The sequence below is a fragment of the Somniosus microcephalus genome, chromosome 20 (genome assembly GCF_052327205.1).
Source record: "Somniosus microcephalus isolate GS21.2 chromosome 20, FLI_Smic_1.0, whole genome shotgun sequence".
Lineage (NCBI taxonomy): Eukaryota > Metazoa > Chordata > Chondrichthyes > Squaliformes > Somniosidae > Somniosus > Somniosus microcephalus.
Genome location: NC_141006.1, coordinates 24,799,175 through 24,820,985, shown reverse-complemented (window position 1 = coordinate 24,820,985; position 21,811 = coordinate 24,799,175). Strand labels below are relative to the sequence as shown.

The 21,811-nt window shown below is 46.6% G+C and overlaps 1 protein-coding gene across 1 annotated transcript in view; it reads right to left on the bottom strand.

Moving 5' to 3' along the window:
• The window catches only part of LOC147103094 (ephrin type-A receptor 7-like), a 276,169-nt gene that overhangs the window by 2,895 nt on the left and 251,463 nt on the right, over nucleotides 1-21,811 (bottom strand). Inside the window, exons 8-9 of the mRNA XM_085963175.1 lie at nucleotides 14,570-14,695; nucleotides 12,166-12,351 (exon numbers count right to left, since the gene is read on the bottom strand). Coding sequence (XP_085819301.1) covers nucleotides 12,166-12,351; nucleotides 14,570-14,695 — 312 coding nt within the window. The remainder of the gene's footprint in view (nucleotides 1-12,165; nucleotides 12,352-14,569; nucleotides 14,696-21,811) is intronic.

Sequence of the window (21,811 nt, the reverse complement as noted above, 5' to 3'; positions counted from 1 at the left end):
CTGCTGCCTTAGCTTGGATCTGATAACTCAATATAGATTAAGGAAAAAATGCAGGACGTTTTTGCTTTGCCTGAACTGTAAGAATACACCGTTCACGGTTAACTTGACTGAAGCTAAAGTGACCAAATTTGATGTACCGACAAGCTTTGAGGGCGAGAGGCTTCTTGGCTAAACATTTGTAAAATAAATGATGCGCTTGCAGGCTGGTTTTTTTCCTTCAGAAGATAAGATCTTGAAAAGTTCTGTGAGAACAAGGAGTCAACCTTCAGAAGCAAAAACGACGACTTTCTCCAACCCCTGAACGTCTGGCCTTGGTTAACTAAGTGTCAAAACAGATAGAAGGAGAGAGGGAGAGAGAGAGAAAACAACACAATTCACACAGTTCGGGACATGAATTCTGTGGGCGAGTTGCCAAGTTTTGGGGTATAAATGAGGCTGTAAGATTAACCACTCGTGGCTGCAGTCGAGACCTGGTCAGTTGCCAGTTAAAGTCATACGTCTAGTCATCACTGAATTGACCCCTCACTGGGGTTAGTACAAGGGAAATTAGGGATAGCATAAGATCCAAGGAGGGGACATATAAATTGGCCAGAAAAAGCAGCAAACCTGGGAGCAGTTTAGGATTCAGCAAAGGAGGACAAAGGGATTAATTAAGAGGGGGGAAATAGAGTATGAGAGTAAGCTTGCAGGGAACATAAAAACTGACTGTAAAAGCTTCTATAGATATGTGAAGAGAAAAAGATTGGTAAAGTCAAGTGTAGGTCCCTTGCAGTCAGAATCAGGGGAATTTATAATGGGGAACAAAGACATGGCAGACCAATTAAATACATACTTTGGTTCTGTCTTCACAAAGGAGAACACAAATAACCTCCCAGAGATGTCAGGGAACATAGGGTCTAAGGAGAGAGAGGAACTGAATGAAATCAGTATTTGTAGGGAAACAGTGTTAGGGAAATTGACGGGATTGAAGGCCGATAAATCCCCAGGGCCTGATAATCTACATCCTAGGGTACTTAAGGAAGTGGCCCTAGAAATAGTAGATGCATTGCTGGTCATCTTCCAAAATTCTATAGACTCTGGAACAGTTCCCATGGATTGGAAGGTAGCTAATGTAACCCCACTATTTAAAAAAGGTGGTAGAGAAAAAACAGGGAATTATAGACCGGTAAGCCTGACATCGGTAGTGGGGAAAATGCTAGAGTCCATTATAAAAGATGTAATAGCAGAGCACTTGGAAAACAGTGACAGGATCGGACAAAGTCAACATGGATTTACAAAAGGTAAATCGTGCTTGACTAATCTTCTGGAATTTTTTGAGATTGACTGGTAGAATAGATAAGAGAGAACCAGTGGATGTGGTGTATTTGGACTTTCAGAAGGCTTTCGATAAGGTCCCGCATAAGAGACTAGCGTGCAAAATTAAAGCACATGGGATTGGGGGTAAGGTACTAACTTGGATAGAAAACTGGTTGGCAGACAGGAAGCAAAGAGTTGGAATAAACAGGTCTTTTTCCGAGTGGAAGGCAGTGACTAGTGGGGTACCGCAGGGATTGGTGCTAGGACCCCAGTTATTCACTATTTATTAATGATCTAGACGAGGAACTAGATGTAATATCTCCAAGTTTGCAGACGACACAAAGCTGGGTGGGCGAGTGTGCTGTGAGGAGGCAGAGAAACTCCAGTACGATTTGGACAGGTTGGGCGATTGGGCAGATGCAGTATAATGTGGATAAATGCGAGGTTATCCACTTTAGTGGCAAAAACAGGAAGGCAGATTATTATCTGAATGGCAATAGATTGGGAAAAGGGGAAGTGCAACGAGACCTGGGTGTCCTTGTGCACCAGTCGCTGAAGGTAAGCATGCAGATGCAGCAGGCGGTTAAAAAGGCAAATGGTATGCTGGCCTTCATAGCGAGAGGTTTCGAGTACAGGAGCAAGGATGTCTTGCTGCAGTTGTACAGGGCCTTGGTGAGACCACACCTTGAGTATTGTGTGCAGTTTTGGTCACCTTATCTGAGGAAGGATGTTCTTGCCATGGAGGGAGTGCAGCAAAGATTCACCAGACTGATACCTGGGATGGCAGGAATGATGTATGAAGAGAGATTGGGTCGATTAGGCTTATATTCGCTAGAGTTTAGAAGAATGAGAGGGGATCTCATTGAAACTTATAAAATTCTAACCGGACTAGACAGACTAGGTGCAGGAAGGATGTTCCCGATGGTGGGGGAATCCAGAACCAGGGGTCACAGTCTAAGGATAAGGGGTAAGCCATTCAGGACTGAGATGAGGAGAATTTCTTCACCCAGAGAGTGGTAAACCTGTGCAATTTTCTACCACAGAAAACAGTTAAGGCCAATTCATTAAATATATAATGGCCCAGAAATTCGGGTCGGGGGCTTCCCGCGGGTGCAAGCCCCCGACCTGCACTTACCTTGCGCGCCGGCAGTTGAGCTGTGGGCCCCCGTGGAATTCCGCTCCGGGGCCTGGCCCAGCTGCTGGCGCGCTGTGCTTGCGTGTCCCAGGGGCGTAGTTAGTGCGATGTGTCCCCTGGGATCACGTGGGCCATGGGCAGCCAATCGGAGGAGGGAAAAGCCCATTCATAAGATTGACAGGAAGACCTGTCAAAACTTATGAATACTACGGCCCCAAAATAGCAGTAAACCTTCAAATAATTTTTTTTTTAAATCACACTTTTTAAATCAACTGTAAATTACATTAAATAACTATTTTAAACAATAATTTAAATTTTTGAAAAAAATAATTTTATATTCTAACGGGGCTAAAAATAAACTTACCTTGCTTTAAAGTATTTAAAAATAATAAACCTGTGGAAATTTTTTTTTAATTTTAATTAATTGACCACTTACCTTGTAAAAAGCAGGCCTTACGCCTGCTTTTTACATTTCTAAATCCTGCAGGCTTACGATCCCGGGAAAACCTGCAAAAAAAACCTAAGTTCAAAGCGCACGCGCAACCTCTCCTGCGCGCACATTCAACCTCTGAACCCCTTCGTTCAGAGGATCAGAAGTGTCGGTTTCCCGCGCATGCGCAGTGCACGCAGAAAACCGGCACTTCCATTCGGCCTACGGGTGAGTACCCCGTGCGTACTCACCCATGGAGACCCGAATTTCTGGGCCATTCAAGAAGGATTTAGATATATTTCTTAAGGCTAAGGGGATCAAGGGATATGGGTGAAAGCAGGGACAGGGTACTGAATTTTGATGATCAGCCATGATCGCATTGAATGGCGGAGCAGGCTCGAGGGGCCGAATGGCCTACTCCTGCTCCTATCTTCTATGTTTCTATGTTTCTATATACGTATGTGGTGTTGCTAATGATCACCTTAAAGTAAATGATTTAGATTCGTGCGTGCTTGCTTGTAATAAGTAAATGAATTGAGTACGGTTGTCATTCCGTGCGTGCTTGCTTGTAAGAAAGAAAGACTGACTTGCATTTCTATAGCGCCTTTCACGGCCACCAGGCTTTTCAAAGCGCTTTACAGCCAATGAAGTACTTTTGAAGTGGAGTCACTGTTGAAATGTGGGAAACGCGGCAGCCAATTTGCGCACAGCAAGGTCCCACAAACAGCAATGTGATAATGACCAGATAATCTGTTTCTGTTATGTTGGTTGAGGGATAAATATTGGCCAGGACTCCGGGGATAACTCCCCTGCTCTTCTTCAAAATAGTGCCATGGGATCTTTTACATCCACCTGAGAGAGCAGATGGGGCCTTGATTAACATCTCATCAGAAAGACGGCACCTCCGACAGTGCAGCACTCCCTCAGCACTGCAGTGGAGTGTCAGCTTAGCTTTATGTGCTCAAGAACCCACAACATTCTGACTCAGAGGAGAGTGCGCTACCAACTGAGCCACAGCTGACAAGTAAATGTAATAAGTAAATGAATTGAGTGCGGTTTGTATTTGGTACTTACTTGTAACCTCTTGCTGATTTTATGTAAAGAATAGTTTACCCTGAAATCTTTGTCGCCAGTTGTTTGTACCACGGGTCTGAACTCTATAAACTGTCAAGACAATCGGAACGTCTTACAGAACACCCTAATGGCACAACATCTACCTACAGAGAATTCAGGATGCTAAATAAATGTAATTTTTCAAAATCTGTAGGTCAATACCAGAAAGGGTGGTGGAAGCAGATTCAATAGTAACTTTCAAAAGAGAATTGGACAGCTCTTTCAATGAGCCGACACAAGCACAATGGGCCGAATGACCTCCTTCCGTGCTGGATGATTCTATGAATATTCAAGTCAATCACGGCTATGAAAGGAGAAGTTTATTGGGTTGACTGACTGTACTTGACATGAATGCTGCATATTGTGCTGTTAAGATACTCAATTTAACTAATAGGTTGACCAATTTGTTTTCTCCTGTGCTCACATGCAGCTTCTTTGGTGGCACTCTGGTGGTACAATGTGTTGTAGCTCCCCTGTATTGCACCACAAGTGGCAACATGAACACTTGCAACCAATAACCTCCATCCGCTAAGTTCTCAATGCTAACCATGCTGCTGCAGGCAGACACAATGCATCTGCCACATCATTTCACCCAGGGTAACTTCGGATGGAGGGCCATGCTTGGCACCATTAAGCGTACAACCTCCCAATAACCAAGTTCACAGTGGCTGTGGGAGCAGGTTGCTTTGCATTCCAAGCGTTGGATGGAGAGACCCAAGATGAGGAGCAAAAGATTTTCATTTATATAGCGCCTTTCATGACCTCAGGACGTCCCAAAGCATTTTACAGACAATTAAGTACTTTTGAAGTGTAGTCACTGTTGTAATGTAGGAAACGCGGCAGCCAATTTGCGCACAGCAGGTGCCCACAAACAGCAATGAGATAAATGACCAGATAATGTTTTTAGGTGTTGGTTGAGAGATAAATATTGGCCAGGAACTGGGGAGAACTCTTCTTCGAAATAGAGCCATGGGATGTTTTACATCAACCTGAGAGGGCAGACCGGGTCTCAGTTTAATGTCTCATCTGAAAGACAGCACTTACGATAGTGCAGCACTCCCTCAGTACTGCACTGGAGTATTAGCCTAGATTTTATGCTCAAGTCTCTGGAGTAGGATAGGAAGTGAAAAGAGCTTTTAAAAAAAAATGCCCAAGTATTTCATATTGGCTGCAATCTCTAGTTCTTCCCACATCAAACACCATTTTGTACCCAAGCGGGATGCTCCCATTGCCATTGTCCCAGGGCAATTCATCCATCAACATTCCCTGCATTCCTTTCAGGAATTATCTGGCTTCCACCTCAGAATTATGACACTTGCGTTTCCATCTAACCACATATAGCAACAACCATCGACATCCCGGGGGTCACCATTGATCAGAAATTTAACTTGACCCAGCCACATAAATACTGTGGCTAGAAGAGCAGGTCAGGGGTGTTGTGTATGTACCTTTAAGAGAATAACTGGTCTCAGACTGCAGTACTGGCAGTGACCACCCCTGTATAAAAGGCGCTAGTAAGACTCTGTAGTTTCAGTTTCCCGATTGACTCCTTTCAGTAAAGACTTGTTTGGTTCAACTCCTGCTGTCCATGTCTCAATCATACACGGACATAATACTGGCGACGAGCAGATACGAACTTACCTACAGTCTGCACCACCTCCTGGGATCCATTCCTGAAGCGAAGTGAGCAGAGGTCGAGGCCAGAAGGAAGAAAGAAGCAGTAGAAACGGGCGTCGACCGTGGGCATCCGCCCCTGAGTTAGCGGAGTTGAAGATTGCTGGAGAAGCTGTCGAAAGCGGGGCCTGGTTCCTGTCGACGGTGCTCCAGCTAATCGGGCTGGTGGCAGGTAGTACACTGATCCTTCCTGGGCTGCGGCGGTCGCGAACTCGAGCGGGTGGCTTGCAACGGGGCCGAGCAGCGTTGGCGGGGAGAGAGAGAGGGTGGAGCACACAGGGCGCGGCCGGTGCTACGAAGCCAGGCTGCATACAGACCCGAGAAGAGGGAGGCAAGAGTCCCACAGGGTTGTTCCACGACGGGAAAATAATTTTAAAAAGAAATGTTAAACGCGCAGGAAACCGAGGAAAGCAGCGCTAGCAACAGCGGGGAAGGCGACAAAGCGCGGGAGGCGCCATCTTAATCAGCGGGGAAGAAGGCAAAGCGCGGGAGGCACCATTTTGTTAAATCAGGGAAGAAGGCAAAGCGCGGGAGGCGCCATTTTAGATTTTCAAGATCCCGAAGACTGGCTGTATCACTGCCTTTGATAATACAATAGAGGACTGGACCACGTATGTGGAAAGAGTCGAGGTATATTGCGAGGCAAACAAAATAGCCGATGAGAAAAAGGCATCAGTATTGCTAAACTTAATGGGCGCTAGAACGTACGGCCTATTGTGGGACCTGATTACTCCAGCCAAACCGAAGGCGAAGAGTTTTAACGAAATTGTTGCTGTCCTACAGGAACACCTAAACCCTGCACTGCTGTTGATAGCAGAAAGATTTAAATTCCACAGGAGAACTCAGCATAAAGATGAGAGCAATGCTGAGTACCTTACGGAACTACGCAAGCTATCAAAGCACTGCCAGTTCGGAGCAGGACTGGCAGATACCCTACGGGACAAATTTGTCTGTGGACTCCTGAGTGAAGGAACACAGAAGAAGTTACTCTCAGAGAAAGAGCTGACGCTAGATAAGGCTTTCAGCATGGCAGTATCGTACGAAGCAGCAGCCAGGGGAGCTGTGGAAATACAACAAAAGCCACAGGAATACAGCACCCACGAAATGACACGGGGATTTGCAAAATGTTATCGCTGCGGCAGAACTAACCATGACCAGAAGGACTGCTGGTCCAAGGACAAAATATGCAGGCAATGCGGAAAGATGGGACACATTGCACGAGTTTGCAGGTCTGGGAAGAAGACCAGTGACAACAAAAAGGCTACTAAGGAACCGTACAAGAAAGTACAAAAGATGATGGACAGTAGTTCCGAAGACCAGGTGAGCGATAGTGAATCCGGGAACAGGAGACTAAGCTGTCTCAAACTTCACAATGTAATCACCAAAGAGGATCACCGAACCATTTGGGTCACCCTCACGATAGCAGGGTCCCAAGTTAAAATGGAATTGGATACAGGATCAGCGCTAACCGTCATGAATCGACGAGACAATGAGCAGCTATTCTCACACATACCCTTGAGAGAGACATCCATCGTCTTGACGACGTATACGGGGCAAAAAGAATACCCCAGAGGGAAAATAAGGGTGCCTGTCGAATACAACGGCAAGAAAATACAGAAATTGTATCTCTACATACTGCAAAATGGTGGACCACCATTATTGGGACGTGAATGGATCAGGAAGATAAGCTTAGATTGGCACTCCATTCATGCAATGACGGTGGATGGCAAAAAAGATGAAGACGTCACTCCTGGACGATTGTCAACAATCTTAGCTAACGCCAAAGAGGTATTTCAACAAGAACTGGGCACTTTTAAAGGCGTAACCGCCTCAATAAAAATAGAAGAGAATGCAATTCCCAAGTTTTTCAAAGCAAGACCGGTACCATATGCAATTCGCCCAGCCGTCGAGGCAGAGCTGGAGAATCTGGAGAAGGCAGGCGTGTTGTCTAAGGTCGACTGGAGCGAGTGGGCGACACCCATCGTTCCTGTCATGAAGAAAACATTAAGCAATAAGTCTGAGGAGCCAAGGAAGGTTCGCATCTGTGGGGATTTCAAGGTGATGGTGAACCCAATCCTTCACACAGTACAATATCCTCTTCCAAGGATAGAAGACATCTTCGCATCACTATCTGGAGGGAAGCGTTTTACAAAAATTGACCTAGCACAAGCATATTTGCAGATGGAGGTTGAAGAATCCTCTAGGAAGTATCTCACAATAAACACTCACAAAGGACTTTACCAGTATCATCGATTGGTATTCGGAGTAGCATCGGCTCCGGCGATATGGCAAAGAGCGATGGAACAAGTCCTGCAAGGGATTCCGGGGACTCAGTGTTACTTGGACGACATCCTTGTGACAGGTGAAGATGACAGTGAACACCTTAACAACCTAGAACAGGTGCTCACTAGACTACGGGAACATGGGCTACGAGCCAACCGCCCCAAGTGCGAGTTTTTTAAGAAACAGATATCGTATTGTGGCCACGTGATTGATGAAGAGGGGTTACATAAGTCCCCTGACAAAATTGAAGCGGTTGTTAAGGCCCCAGCGCCTGAAAATGTGTCGCAACTGAGGTCATTCCTCGGATTGGTGAATTACTACCATAAGGTTTTGCCGAATTTGTCGACAATTCTGCACCCACTGAACGCCCTACTACGAATGGGAGTAGCATGGAAATGGAACAATGACTGTAAGCGGGCCTTTCAGGAGAGTAAGGACTTAATCACTTCAAGAGAAGTATTGGCTCACTACAACCCAGCACTGCCGATCAGACTGGCGTGTGATGCGTTTCCCTACGGCATTGGGGCGGTACTGTCACATAAATTCCTTGATGGTTTAGAGAGGCCAATAGCTTTTGCGTCACGCTCGTTAACTTCTGCCGAGCGTAACTACGCCCAGATTGACAGAGAGGCCCTCAGCCTAGTGTGGGGGGTGAAGAAGTTCAATCACTACCTGCACGGTCAGAAATTTACTCTACTAACCGATCATCAACCTCTTGTCTCCATTTTCAACCCTCAGAAGGGCGTACCGATAATGACAGCGCAACGGCTGCAGAGGTGGTCCCTTTTCCTAGGGGCACTCCAATATGACATCGAGTACAAAGGAACTAAACAGCATGGGAATGCTGATGGACTGTCGCGCCTACCGTTGCCGACGGTGGAAGAAGAAGACCTTGCAGTGGATCCAATGGAGTTATTCCACTCGACCATAGTCGAATGTCTCCCTGTGACGAATGCAAACATAGAAAAGGAAACACGGAATGACCCAACACTATCACAAGTCTATGATTTAACGGTGAAGGGATGGCCAGCACATGGCGAACCACTGCTGCCAGCATTCTCGCTGAGAAGAGAACAGCTGTCAGTGTGCAGAGGAACCTTGATGTGTGGATCCAGAGTAGTAATTCCACCTAAGTTGATGGATAGAGTGCTCAATGAGCTTCATGAGGTTCATCTGGGTGGGGTAAAAATGAAGAACTTAGCCAGAGCGTTTGTGTGGTGGCCAGGAATCAATAGAGAAATCGAAGAGATGACCAAGAGCTGTGCAGGATGCCAGAAGGTCCAAAGCGCCCCACCACAAGCTCCTCTACATCCATGGGAGTGGCCCTCATCTCCATGGCAAAGGGTGCACATTGATTTTGCTGGTCCCTTCATGGACTCGATGTTTTTAATTGCGGTGGATGCACATTCAAAGTGGCCAGAGTTAATAAAAATGTCCTCAACCACCACAGAAAAAACTATCACAGTTTTACGAACCATATTCGCCAGGAATGGGCTGCCTGAACAGATTTGCTCTGACAATGGACCACAGTTTGTGTCTGAAGAGTTCCGGAGGTTCTTAAAGAACAATGGTGTTAAGCATTACACATCTGCCCCATATCATCCAGCCACTAATGGATTGGCCGAGAGGTTTGTTCAAACATTCAAGAAGGCTATCAAGGCAATGTGTAATGAAGATATACCCCTACAACACAAGGTGGACAACTTCTTGTTTGCCTACTGGAATGCGACACATGCGGTTACCAACCAAACTCCAGCCATGATGTTCTTCAATCGAAGACTACGATGCCGCTTGGATTTGGTTAAGCCAAACGTCTGAAGAGATGTGGAGAACAGGCAGTTTCAGAATATGAATGAAAGGCCGACCAGGAGTTTTAAGATAGGTCAACCAGTTTTGGCCCGGGACTAACGCACTGAGAAATGGCAGCCAGGAACGATTTGTACACGGCAAGGACCTCTCATGTATACCGTGGACGTTGGAGAGAGCATTGTAAGATGCCATGCTGACCAGATTCTAGAGTCACTGGAAAACGTCAACTCCACACCACGATCTGATACACCTGGCAATGAAATCGACGTACCAATTGCAGCTACCGCAGAATCGGTGATATTGGAAGCAGATGAACCAAACAACGACATTGATCCCGACTCAACCTTGCCAGAAGAACCTGATACCCCAAAGAGGCGTTATCCAGGCAGAATCAGGAAGCCTCCTCAAAGACTGAACTTATAATTGCTTAAACTCAACCAATGTATCTAGCAACCGTAATTGTGATTGTAATTAGTTATCATTTTGTTGTTAAATGAATGTTATGTACTGTTTATCTAAAAGGGGAGGAATTGTTGTGTATGTACCTTTAAGAGAATAACTGGTCTCAGACTGCAGTACCGGCAGTGACCACCCCTGTATAAAAGGCACTAGTAAGCCTCTGTAGTTTCAGTTTCCCGATTGACTCCTTTCAGTAAAGACTTGTTTAAATCAACTCCTGCTGTCCGTGTCTCAATCATACACGGACATAATAAGGGGCTGGATATTCTGCGGCGAGTGACTAACGTCCTGACTCCCCAAAGCCTTTCCACCGTCTACAAGGCGCAAGTCAGGAGTGTGATGGAATACTCTCCACCTTCCTGGATGAGTGCAGCTCCAGCAACACTCAAGAAGCTCGACACCATCCAGGACAAAGCAGCCTGCTTGATTGGCACCCCATCCACCACCTTAAATATTCACTCCTCCAACACCAGCGTACCGTGCCTGCAGTGTGTACCATCTACAAGATGCACTGCAGCAACTCGCCAAGGCTTCTTCAACAGCACTTCCCAAACCCGTGACTTTTTCCACCTAGCAGGACAAGGGCAGCAGGCACATGTGAACACCACCACCTCCAAGTTTGCCTATAAGTCACACACCATCCTGACTTGGACATATATCACCGTTCCTTCATCGTCACTGGGTCAAAATCCTGGAACTCCCTCCCTAACAGCACTGTGGGATTACCTTTGCCACACGGCTCACCACCAGCTTCTCAAGGGCAGTTAGGGATGGGCAATAAATGCTGGCCTTGCCAGTGACGCCCACATCCCGTGAATTAAAAAAAAACACACTTACATTTAGATAACCCTTTTAACGTGCCAAAATATCACAAAGTGCTCATATGTTGGGGGTCAAACCTGAGCAGCAGCAAATAGGAAATTAGGCGAGGTGTCCAAAAGCACGGTCAAAGAAGTAGGCTTTAGCGGGGCTTTTAAGGTGGGGAGAGATAGTCCAAGGATGAGGTAGTCTAGAAAGAAAGTCCCAGAGTATGGATGCAAAATGGCTAAAGACGCTGCCACCAATAGTAATGAGAAGGGAGGAGGAATGCACAGTCAGTCAGTGCATGTGATGGTGTGTAGAGGAAGTTGCAGACACAGGGAGGAGTGAGGCTGTGGAGGGATTTGTCGGAGAGAATGAGGAGTTTTAACTCAATGCGCTGAGTGCTGGGGAGCCAATGGAGATCAGTAAGGAATGGAGACAGAGTTAAAAAGGACTTAGTGCATGCAGTGGAGTGCTGGAGGAATTGGAGTTCATGGAAGCTGGAGCTAGGGACAACAGCTAAGAGAGCATTAGAAAGGTTGACTCTGGCCGTGACAAAGGCGTGAAAGAGGGTTTCAATCGCAGTGCGAGAGAGTTAGGATTGATGGTAAGATGGAAGCTTTAGCCTTGGCGGTAGACTGGATGTGATGTCTCAAGCTTAACTCCGGGTCAGGCAGGATACTCAAGTTGCGTAAGATAGGGTTGAGCTTTACTGGGCATCCAGGAAGGGGCATAGGGTCAGGGGCCAAGGGTGAAGGGTTTATGGCAGGATCCAAACAGGATGGCTTCAGTCTTGCCAATGTTGAGCTGCAGAAAATTCTGCCGCGTCCATGAAATTGCTCACAATTGTTCCTCCAGACAAGGCGTTGCCATAGCAAGAGCAAAGAAAACATTTTATTGAATTACAGTAATTCCAGTCCAACCATTGTGAGAAGCCCAAAAATAATTAATCTAATATATATATAATTTACACACCACTGGGAAAATCACATTGTACAACTACCAGAAAAAATATTTATTCAAATGATTTAATTCCAAGTTTAAATATTTTAAATACCATTCATTTCTCTTACATTATGCATGTTTCATTTAGAAATTTTAAAAAAATTGATATTTAACAGCTCTAATTTTAAAATAATAGATTTTGCAGTGCTGATATACCTACCCCTCGTTATAACTCCTTCGAGGCGGATGATGTTTGAGTGATCAAACTGCCCCATTATACTTGCTTCTGTCAGGAAGATGCGCTTCTGTTTCTCCGAGCAGCCAACTTTCAGGGTTTTGATGGCCACTGGGAGGTCCCTCTTACTAGGGAGCTTAAGACAGCCTCTGCAAACTTCCCCAAACTCCCCTACAGGAGACAACAGACTTCGTTAGCACAGCTACCTCGGCTACCTGTTTTATGTAGGGGGGAGGAGGTCGTTGCCGTGTCTTGGTGTGGGATCGGGATGTTGTTATGCAGGCAGGTGGTAGAGGGGGGTTGTCGTTACGCGTTTGTGTGGTAGGAATGGGCTGTCACTGCATGCTTGCCCACGGGTTGGGGAGTATCCCCACTTGTTTGCGTGCGGGTAGGGGGAATGTTGTTTCATGTTTGCATAAGGAGGAGTTGTCACTATGCATTTGCCAGGGGATGGGATATGTTTGTTTGTGTGGGGTGCGGGGGTTGAGGGGATCTTATTACCTGTTTGTGAGGGATGGGGATGGTCCTACTTGTTTGTGTGAGGACAGGAGATTATTTAGTTGCTTTGGTACAGGGCAATGTTGTTCTGTATTTGCCTGTTATGCGTTTGCATGGGGAGGAGGGAGGGAGGGGTTTCGTGAGGGGAGCGGGATGTCATTATATGTTGCCCTGGGAAGAGGGAGATGTCCTGTCATTCTATAATAGGACAATCCCCCCCCCCCCCATCTCATACAGAAACCATGAATGGGTTTAAAAATAAAATGCAACAGGGGTGAGATTGGAACACATTATGTGGAGAATTTACAGACATGTGTTCATGTGTTGCATCCTATCTTGCTTTGATATCACACTGTCGTGAACAGGCACATTTTATATATATGTACAAATGTATTTTATATATATGTACAAATGTATGTTGAAATGTTTAAGTGTCCTAATCCAAATTGTACACTCTCGGGAGCCGCAAGCCTACATTTCGTTGTACTGCACTTGTGCACTAACAATAAAATGACAATAAAAGTTGATTTGATTTGATTTGATTTGATTTTAAGTGAAATCTTAAGCACAGCTGCGTAATTCGGCTGCTAAATCATTGCAAACTACAGAATGCAGCAACACATCCAGTCTACTCAGATGATGGGATGCATAATACCCAGTACTCTGAAAGATATGAAGCTTTTCAAACAATGTCAGTACCTGGGGCATTCAGAGACACTGTCCACTGTTCTTAGAACACCAGTAAAAGTCAGATTTTGCAGGGATTGCCCTGGGAGCAATGCCAACTTTGGCAGCGGTGCTGAGAAGTAAATGTGGGGTCACTGCTGCTTCTGCAGGCAGCGAGACCCAGCCGACGGGATTTTTTTTTTTTGCCAGCACAGTGATAGTAATGTGAATGTTATCGGTGGTACAGTCTGGCATTTTTCCGGGTCACAGGCAAGCTGAGTGCTGAACATAGCAGCACAGTCGGAGCGCACAGTCTATTGCAGGTTGAATGCTCAGCCTGCCCATGCTGGTAAGTGATGTGGCTTCTCGTTCACTGGCCTGTAGGGACCTTCTCCAACAACTGGCCAAAAAGGAAAGTTGCAAATCCTGACTTTGTAACATCTTTGCATGCAAATGTATCGCGTTAGGAGACCTGTCCTCCCACTTCAGATCTTCCTGCGCAAAGCCCAGCCAGAAAGCTGAGCAAGTGAGCTGCTCCCAGGGATCTGTCAATCTTGCACTGAAAGTGATGGACTGGAGATGTGCGAGATGAATCTTAGGGATCACTGCTTTTTCCTCTCTGCCGAGAAGTATCTGACCTATAGTCACTGACTCCCCACAATAGGATGATTGAGATAAATGTCTCGAGTGGGAACTTGTGCAAACTCTATGTCTAAGACCCACCGCAACATCTTCTACTCTCATTCTTTCCCAGGAATCCAACTTATGCAATTCCTTAACTCACTCAATCTTCCTTTACCCCTACAGAGAGTGGATCTACAGTATAGGTTTTCAAACTGAGGTCCCTGGACCCCAAGGTCTCCTCGAGATGATCATACCTGGTTCACAGGCCTTCAGATTTCTGGCCGTTGGTCATCAGATTTTGCTTTATTTGTTGACTTAACAGCAGGTTATTTCTATTGCTCTATACTCTTAAAGAACACTTTCTGCAGTGATGGCATTTTTTTTCTTTTGGGTAGCTGCCTTTATCTTCCAGAAACAAAGATCTGGGTTCCTGGGAGTGTCAGTATTTGCAGAGAACTTGGGGCACCTAATCACAACTTTATGATGCACCTAGTTCTCATTCCAATTGTTTTCAACCATGGCAGAGTCCTGAGTCTCTGATATTTAAAAAATACCATTGCCCCCTTTAACCATGTTGAAGATATAATAAAATGGGCAATACCTCCTCCAATAACTCTCTCAATTTTGATACAGGAAAGGTCCAGTTCTTTGGCAAAAAGGTGCACTGCTTGGATGGGGTCTTCACAGGTTTCTGGATCAATGTAGGTTCTTCGACTTGGAATCTTAACTGTAACAAAAAAACAGTTCACATTCATAGAGGTACAGACAAGCACCCAACATCATCAAAATAATTCAACTGGTGCAGGGGGTCAGGCTGAGCTGACTGGACTCGCCCAAAATGTACTTATATTGTCCTCTACAAACCATGAGTAACAATCTGAATACAACACAGCCCATATAGAAGATCCCTCATTAATCCCTCTGGCACATAATCTAGGGTGCTGCTTCAGTGCAGTGCTGAGGGAGCGGGGTGTGTTATTTGGCTAAACCGACGGACCTTCTGCCTGTTCGGGTGCACATAAAAGAGCACGATTTGAAGAACAACAGGTTCTCCCAGCGTCCTGGACAATGGTCATCCCTCAACCAACACCCAAAACAGAGCAACTGTCTATTGCTGTTTGTGGGATCTTGCTGTGTGCAATTGGCTGCTGTACGTAACAACAGTTCAAAAAAGTAATTAGTTGGCTGTGAACGCTTAGAGATGCTCTGAGGATGTGATAAAGTGCTAAATAAATGCAATTTAAAGTCTTCTCATTATTTCTCTTGTGTTCCTTATAGGGCCCACACCATCTCTTCAGTATTTTGATCAGCTAAAGTCAATTTAACATATCTTTCCAATCAGTGAAGGAAATACTTCTCGTGCAAATATATATCTGCAGATGCCTTTACTTAAGGGACACATGCTTCCTGACCGTCAGTTCTCTCTTTTATCCCAATTCATATTTCATTTACTTACTCATTTTGAACAGAAAAATGTGATATAAGCAGCCCACTTGATTTGCGCCCCATCCACCACCTTAAACATTCACTCCCTCCACCACCGGCGCACCGTGGCTGCAGTGTGTACCATCTACAAGATGCACTGCAGCAACTCGCCAAGGCTTCTTCGGCAGCACCTCCCAAACCCGCGACCTCTTCCACCTAGAAGGACAAGGGCAGCAGGCACATGGGAACACCACCACCTCCAAGTTCCCCTCCAAGTCACACACCATCCTGACTTGGAAGTATATCGCCGTTCCTTCATCGTCGCTGGGTCAAAATCCTGGAACTCCCTCCCTAACAGCACTGTGGGAGTACATTCACCACACAGACTGCAGCGGTTCAAGAAGGTGGCTCACCACCACCTTCTCAAGGGCAATTAGGGATGGGCAATAAATGCTGGCCGTGCCAGCGATGACCACATCCCATAAACAAACTTTTTAAAAAGTGTCCCATTTCTTAATCCAGATCAGGCGGACGAGGTTGGGAAAGTTAGCAAACTGGAGGATGTCTTCACTTGAAGGAGAAGTGCCATGTGTGAATAATCTGTGTTTCTTCATTCAATCTCCTACCTGATAAACAGCAAGCTTGGGGTTTTGATCTCAAAATACAAAGGGCTAGAAATTCAGTATAGCCACATTTGGGGCGCTAGTCCTGGCGTAGCGCAAAGCTTAGCGCCAGGCGCGATTTAGCACCACCTGGCGCGATATTGGGCTGCAGCGCCCCTGAGGGTGATTGCGGCGCTAAATCAGGCGTTGCACGATGCTCTTAAGGCGCTAACCCAGCGGCGCAACCCAATTTCGCGGTGGCGGGGCGCAGCGCAGGTGCTGTCAATAATCACTTTCCCCGAGACACACTGGCGCCGGCCAGCTCTTAAAGGGGCGGGTCATCATCCACGGGCACAGAGGATAGCCCTTGTCCCCGAGAAGCCAGCCTCCTGGGTGAGCCGGGGCCTCGAAAAGGTCTGCAACAGATGTCTGCCGCAGGATGAAGGCGTCGTGGCTGCTGCCTGGGACCTGCGCATTCACTGCGAGGATCAGCTGTCGGTGGTCACAGACCAGCTGGACATTCAAGGAATGGAACCTCTAGCGGTTGCGGAAATCCTCCGGATTCTCTACAGGCGCCCGCAAAGCCACGTGCGTGCAGTCAATGGCACCCTGCACCATGGGGAAGTCCGCTATTGCAGCGAAGCCCTCTGCGCGCTCCCGCTGCTTGTCCGGGGTCATTGGGAAGGAGATGTACTGCCGCCTCCTTTCAAACAGGGCATCAGTCACTTGACGGATGCAGCAATGCACCGCAAGCTGCGAGATGTTGGCTATGTCCCCAGTTGTGGCCTGAAAGGAGCCGCTTGCGTAGAAGCTTAGGCCAACAGTCATCCTCACAGCCACCGACAGAGATGTCCTGCACCTTATCTGAGGTTGCAGATCTGGCTGAAGCAGTTGGCACAGCTCAGTCACCACCTCCTTTCTAAAGCGCAGCCTTCTGATACACTGCTCCTCCGACATGTTCATGTAGGAAAACTGCTGTCGGAAAACCCTGACAGCGTAAGGTCTGGTGTGGCGACGTCTGTTGGTCCTCCTCCATCTGGCCATGCCTGCCCCTCTCTCCATGCGTCTCTGTGCCCTTTCCAGATGATTCAGCAGCAGGACGTTCCCCTCCAATGCAGCCCCCATAATAAGTGCGCCAAGAAAGTTTTGCCGTTGGAAATGCTCACCAACAGCAAGGTGATGGTCAGAAGGCTGAAGTTCCTCTGCCAGCGCTGGCTCAGTAGTGAAATGGCTCTCAGTGTGCAGCCCAGCAACTCTCTGTAGCTCTCGAAGAAGTTGTGAGCCAAAAAGGCTGCCGCTTTTAAACCACACCAGTGCCCTTTAAATAACGCCCCCCCAGGCCGAGAGCGATTGGGTAAGGCTCCATGTAAGCTGTCACTATTAGCACCAGGCGCTACAGAGGGGGGCGCCACTGAATTTCCGGTCCGGGGCGCCCAAAAGGCGTTGCACACTCAAATGACGTCATAATCTGCCTGAGCCCATGAGCGGGCGCTAAGATTTTGCGCCAGCGCTAAATGCATGCTCAATATGGGGCGAAGCGCTAGGTTCCCTGCACTCGGCCAGAAATTGGCTAGCGCCCCACTTCCCGGCCTCTTTAGGCATTAATCAGTGGCGCTACCAACCGAATTTCTCCCCCAAAATGTTGAGAGATGGAGGAGTCCCTACAGAACTGGATGACCACTGCCAAAGGGAAGGAGGCAGTGACTGGACAAGGGCAAAAGGAAAAAACTAAATCAGTTGCTGTAAGCATGGAACTTGTATTTGTATTCTCAAATAGGTGGCTGTGACAAAGACATATGGGCCAGAAAATCGGGTCCCCACGGGTGAGTACACACTGTGCACTCACCCGTAAGGCCAACGGAAGTGCCGGTTTTGTGCATGCACTGCGCATGCGCTGGAAACTGGAACTTCCGTTCCCTTGAAGTAAGGGGTTCGGCGGTCAAATGCGTATACCAGAGAGGCAGCGCGTAGACCTGGAACTTACGATTTTTTTTACAGGTTTCTCTGTGCAGGTACGTCCCTAGCAGCTGTGCGTGGAAAAAGCAGTCGCAAGGCCTGCTTTTAACAAGGTAAGAGGTTAATTAAGTAAAATTAAAACATTTTTTCCACAGGTTTATCATTTTAAAATACTTTAAAGAAAGGTAAGTTTATTTTTAGCCCTGTTAAAAACTTAAATTTTTTCAAAAATTTAAATTTTTGTTTAAAATAGTTAATTTATGTAATTTATAGTTATTTTAAAAATGTGATTTAAAAAAAAAATTATTTGAAGTTTTACTTAGGTTTTGGGGCCGATCTCTATGGAGATTCCCTGCTCCGATTGGCTCTCCATGGCCCACGTGGTCCCAGGGGATGCTGTGAACTAACTGCGCCCCTGGGATACGCAAGCACTGCGCGCCAGCAGCTGGAGCAGGCCCAGGATCGGAATCCCACGCGGGCCCACAGCACAACGGCAGGCGCGCTAGGTAAGTGCAGGTTGGGGGGCTTGCGCCCGCGGGAAGCCCCCGACCCGAATTTCTGGCCCATAACATTGTACATAAAAGAGCTGAGCGAAAAGGTAGATCCCAATATGATGTCTGCTTGGTCAACACTGATCTCCTTTTCTTCTTTGCTAAACACTCAATTGATGACATTTAAAATTGTGACATGATCAGCAATTTTTTTTATACAGAGTCCCACAAGACACCAATGTAACTAGAAGAAAGAAATGGAAAGAGTATGTTTCTGTCCCGAGAGTGTGCCAATATGACAGGCACAAACAAACAAAGTTACCTATTATTTGCAAAAGCAAGAAGCCAAGTTGTTCACAGAAATCACAGAAATCACAGAAACCCCACAGTGCAGATAGAGGCCATTTCGGCCCATCGAGCCTGCACCGACACATATCCCACCCGATCCCCGTAACCCCTACACCAACACATATCCCACCCTATCCCCGTAACCCCACGTATTTAATCCCCCTAACACTAAGGGTCAATTTATCATAGCCAATCAACCTAACCCGCACATCTTTGGACTGTGGGAGGAAACCGGAGCACCCGGAGGAAACCCACGCAAACACGGGGAGAATGTGCAAACTCCACACAGACAGTCGCCCGAGGCCGGATTCGAACCCGGGTCCCTGGTTACTGTGAGGCAACAGTGCTAACCACTATGCCACCGTGCTGCCCCTGTTCCTGTGGAGTCAATCTTAATCTGCTCGAAATTCAATATTAAGCAGATTCCAATGCTTGGATGACCTCAGCTCTATTTTCCAAGTGACTGGAGAGGATCAATGACCAGCATTGGTGCATTTATTGAAAAATTGTGATCATTGTGGACATCCTAACAAATGTAAACCTAACTCTTCTGCCTCTAAATATGCCATCAATAACATCTATGGACCAAGCTGTGATTAAAAACTACAACTGCATGAATCGAATTTTATATGTGACAGATGGCAATTGGCCAGGCTCCTCCTCCTTGGTGCAATTCACATGCAGATTGCTGCCTGGAGATGCCCCACATGAAAAGTGGCCATTGAGTCATTGAGGTACTGGAGGTGGCTGATGGTCATGGGTCCAAACCCCATCAGAAGTCAGGAGAGGAAGGGAAAAATTGGCAGAAAAAGGAAGTAAAAAAATAAAAATTTTCAAATGTACTCTATGGGATTCACTTTTCATTGACATTAAAAAAAAAATTTTTTTTAAAGCATTGGTTTCTCTCCTTCATGCAGTTCCGATGCATTAAGCAACCTGTCTGGAGAGAGGTCTGAACAACAGTGCTCTACTGCTACTGAGAATGTCCTATTTGATAGGCCTGACCAATTTCCTTCATTGCCCACAGGAAATCAGCTGGTTTCTGCTCAGCATCTGCCTATGGTATCACACTTGAGAGGAGGGATTCACCAGTCTGGGGAGTTGGAGGCACGAACCGGCATCACAGCACCAGAGAATAGAAGTGCACTGTGCCCCCATCCAGCCCTAGCATGGCCCTGATTTATAAACATTCTTACTGTGCTGCATCCTCTGTGCACGCAAAGGACCAAACCACTTTTGAACTTAATCTCTCAACCAACACCTTTGCTGTTTGTGGGAGCTTGCTTTATTTCAAATTGGCCGCTGCTTTTCCCTACATTACAACATTGACTATACTCCATTGGCTGTGAAGCACTTTGGGATGTCCTGAGGTCATGAAAGGCGCCAGACACTTGCACTGTGGGAGGAGCTTCACCACACTGACTGCAGCGGTTCAGGAAGGCGGCTCACCACCACCTTCTCAAGGGCAATTAGGGATGGGCAATAAAGAAGTCGCGGGGCGCCGCCATTACTATTTAAAATGCTAGGAGCAGCATTGGCAGCAGGGGGAAGGAGGAAAAGCACGGGAGGCGCCATTTTAATCCATTGGGGAAGAAGGAAAAGCGCGGGAGGCGCCATTTTAAAACACCCAAGATGCCGAAGAGTGGCAGCATTACTGCTTTCGACAACGAAATAGAAGACTGGACCACGTATGTGGAAAGAATTGAAGTGTACTACAAGGCAAATGAGGTGGCCGATGAAAAGAAGGCGTCGGTATTATTGAATTTGATGGGCGCGAGAACGTACGGCCTATTGCGGAATTTAATTACCCCAGCTAAACCAATGGAGAAAAGCTTTGAAGAGATTGTCAATATCTTACAGGAACATCTAAACCCTACACCGCTGCTGATAGCAGAAAGATTCAAGTTCCATAAAAGAAACCAGCACAAAGATGAGAGTAATGCTGACTATCTTACGGAACTACGCAAGTTATCGAAACACTGCCAGTTCGGAGCAGGACTGGCAGATACCTTAAGGGATAAGTTTGTCTGCGGGTTCCAGAGTGAAGGAACCCAGAAATGACTACTTTCAGAAAAGGACCTTACGCTAGAAAAGGCTTTCAGCGTGGCAGTATCCTACAAAGCAGCAGCACGGGGAGCTGCGGAAATACAACAGAAACCGCAAGAATATAGCACCAATGAAATGGCATATGGAGCAGAAAAGTGCTATCGCTGCGGCAGAACAACCCATGACCAGAAGGATTGCTGGTTTAAGGACAAAGTATGCAGGCAATGTGGAAAAGTGGGACACATAGCACGAGTCTGCAGGTCGGGAAAGAAAACCAACACTAGAAGAACTACTAAGGAAAAGTACAAGAAAGTACAAAAGATGACGGACAGTAGTTCAGAAGAGTGATAATGAATCCGGGAGCAGGAGACTAAGTTGTCTAAAGTTACACAGCGTGATCGCAAAGGAGGATCACCGAACCATTTGGGTCACCCTCATGATAGCAGGGTCCCAAGTAAAGATGGAATTGGACACAGGATCAGCCCTAACAGTCATGAATCGACGAGACTACGAGCGGCTATTCTCACACATACCCTTGAAGGACACGTCCATTGTCTTGAAGACATATACGGGGCAAAAAGTCTACCCCAGAGGAAAAATAAGGGTGCCCGTTAAATACAACGGCAAGGAAACAAATAAACTGTATCTATATATACTACAAGATGGAGGACCACCATTATTGGGACGTGAATGGATCCGAAAAATACAATTGGATTGGCATTCCATTCAGGCGCTAACTATGGCTGACAAAAAGGATGACGACATCACACCTGGACGACTGTCAAAAATTCTAACTGACGCGAAAGAGGTGTTCCAGCAAGGACTTGGGACTCTAAAAGGCATAACGGCAACGATAAAAAATGTAGATAACGCAAACCCAAAATTTTTTAAGGCCAGACCGGTACCGTATGCGATCCGCCCAGCCGTCAAAACAGAGCTGGAAAGTCTGGAGCGTTCGGGTGTGTTGTCCAAGGT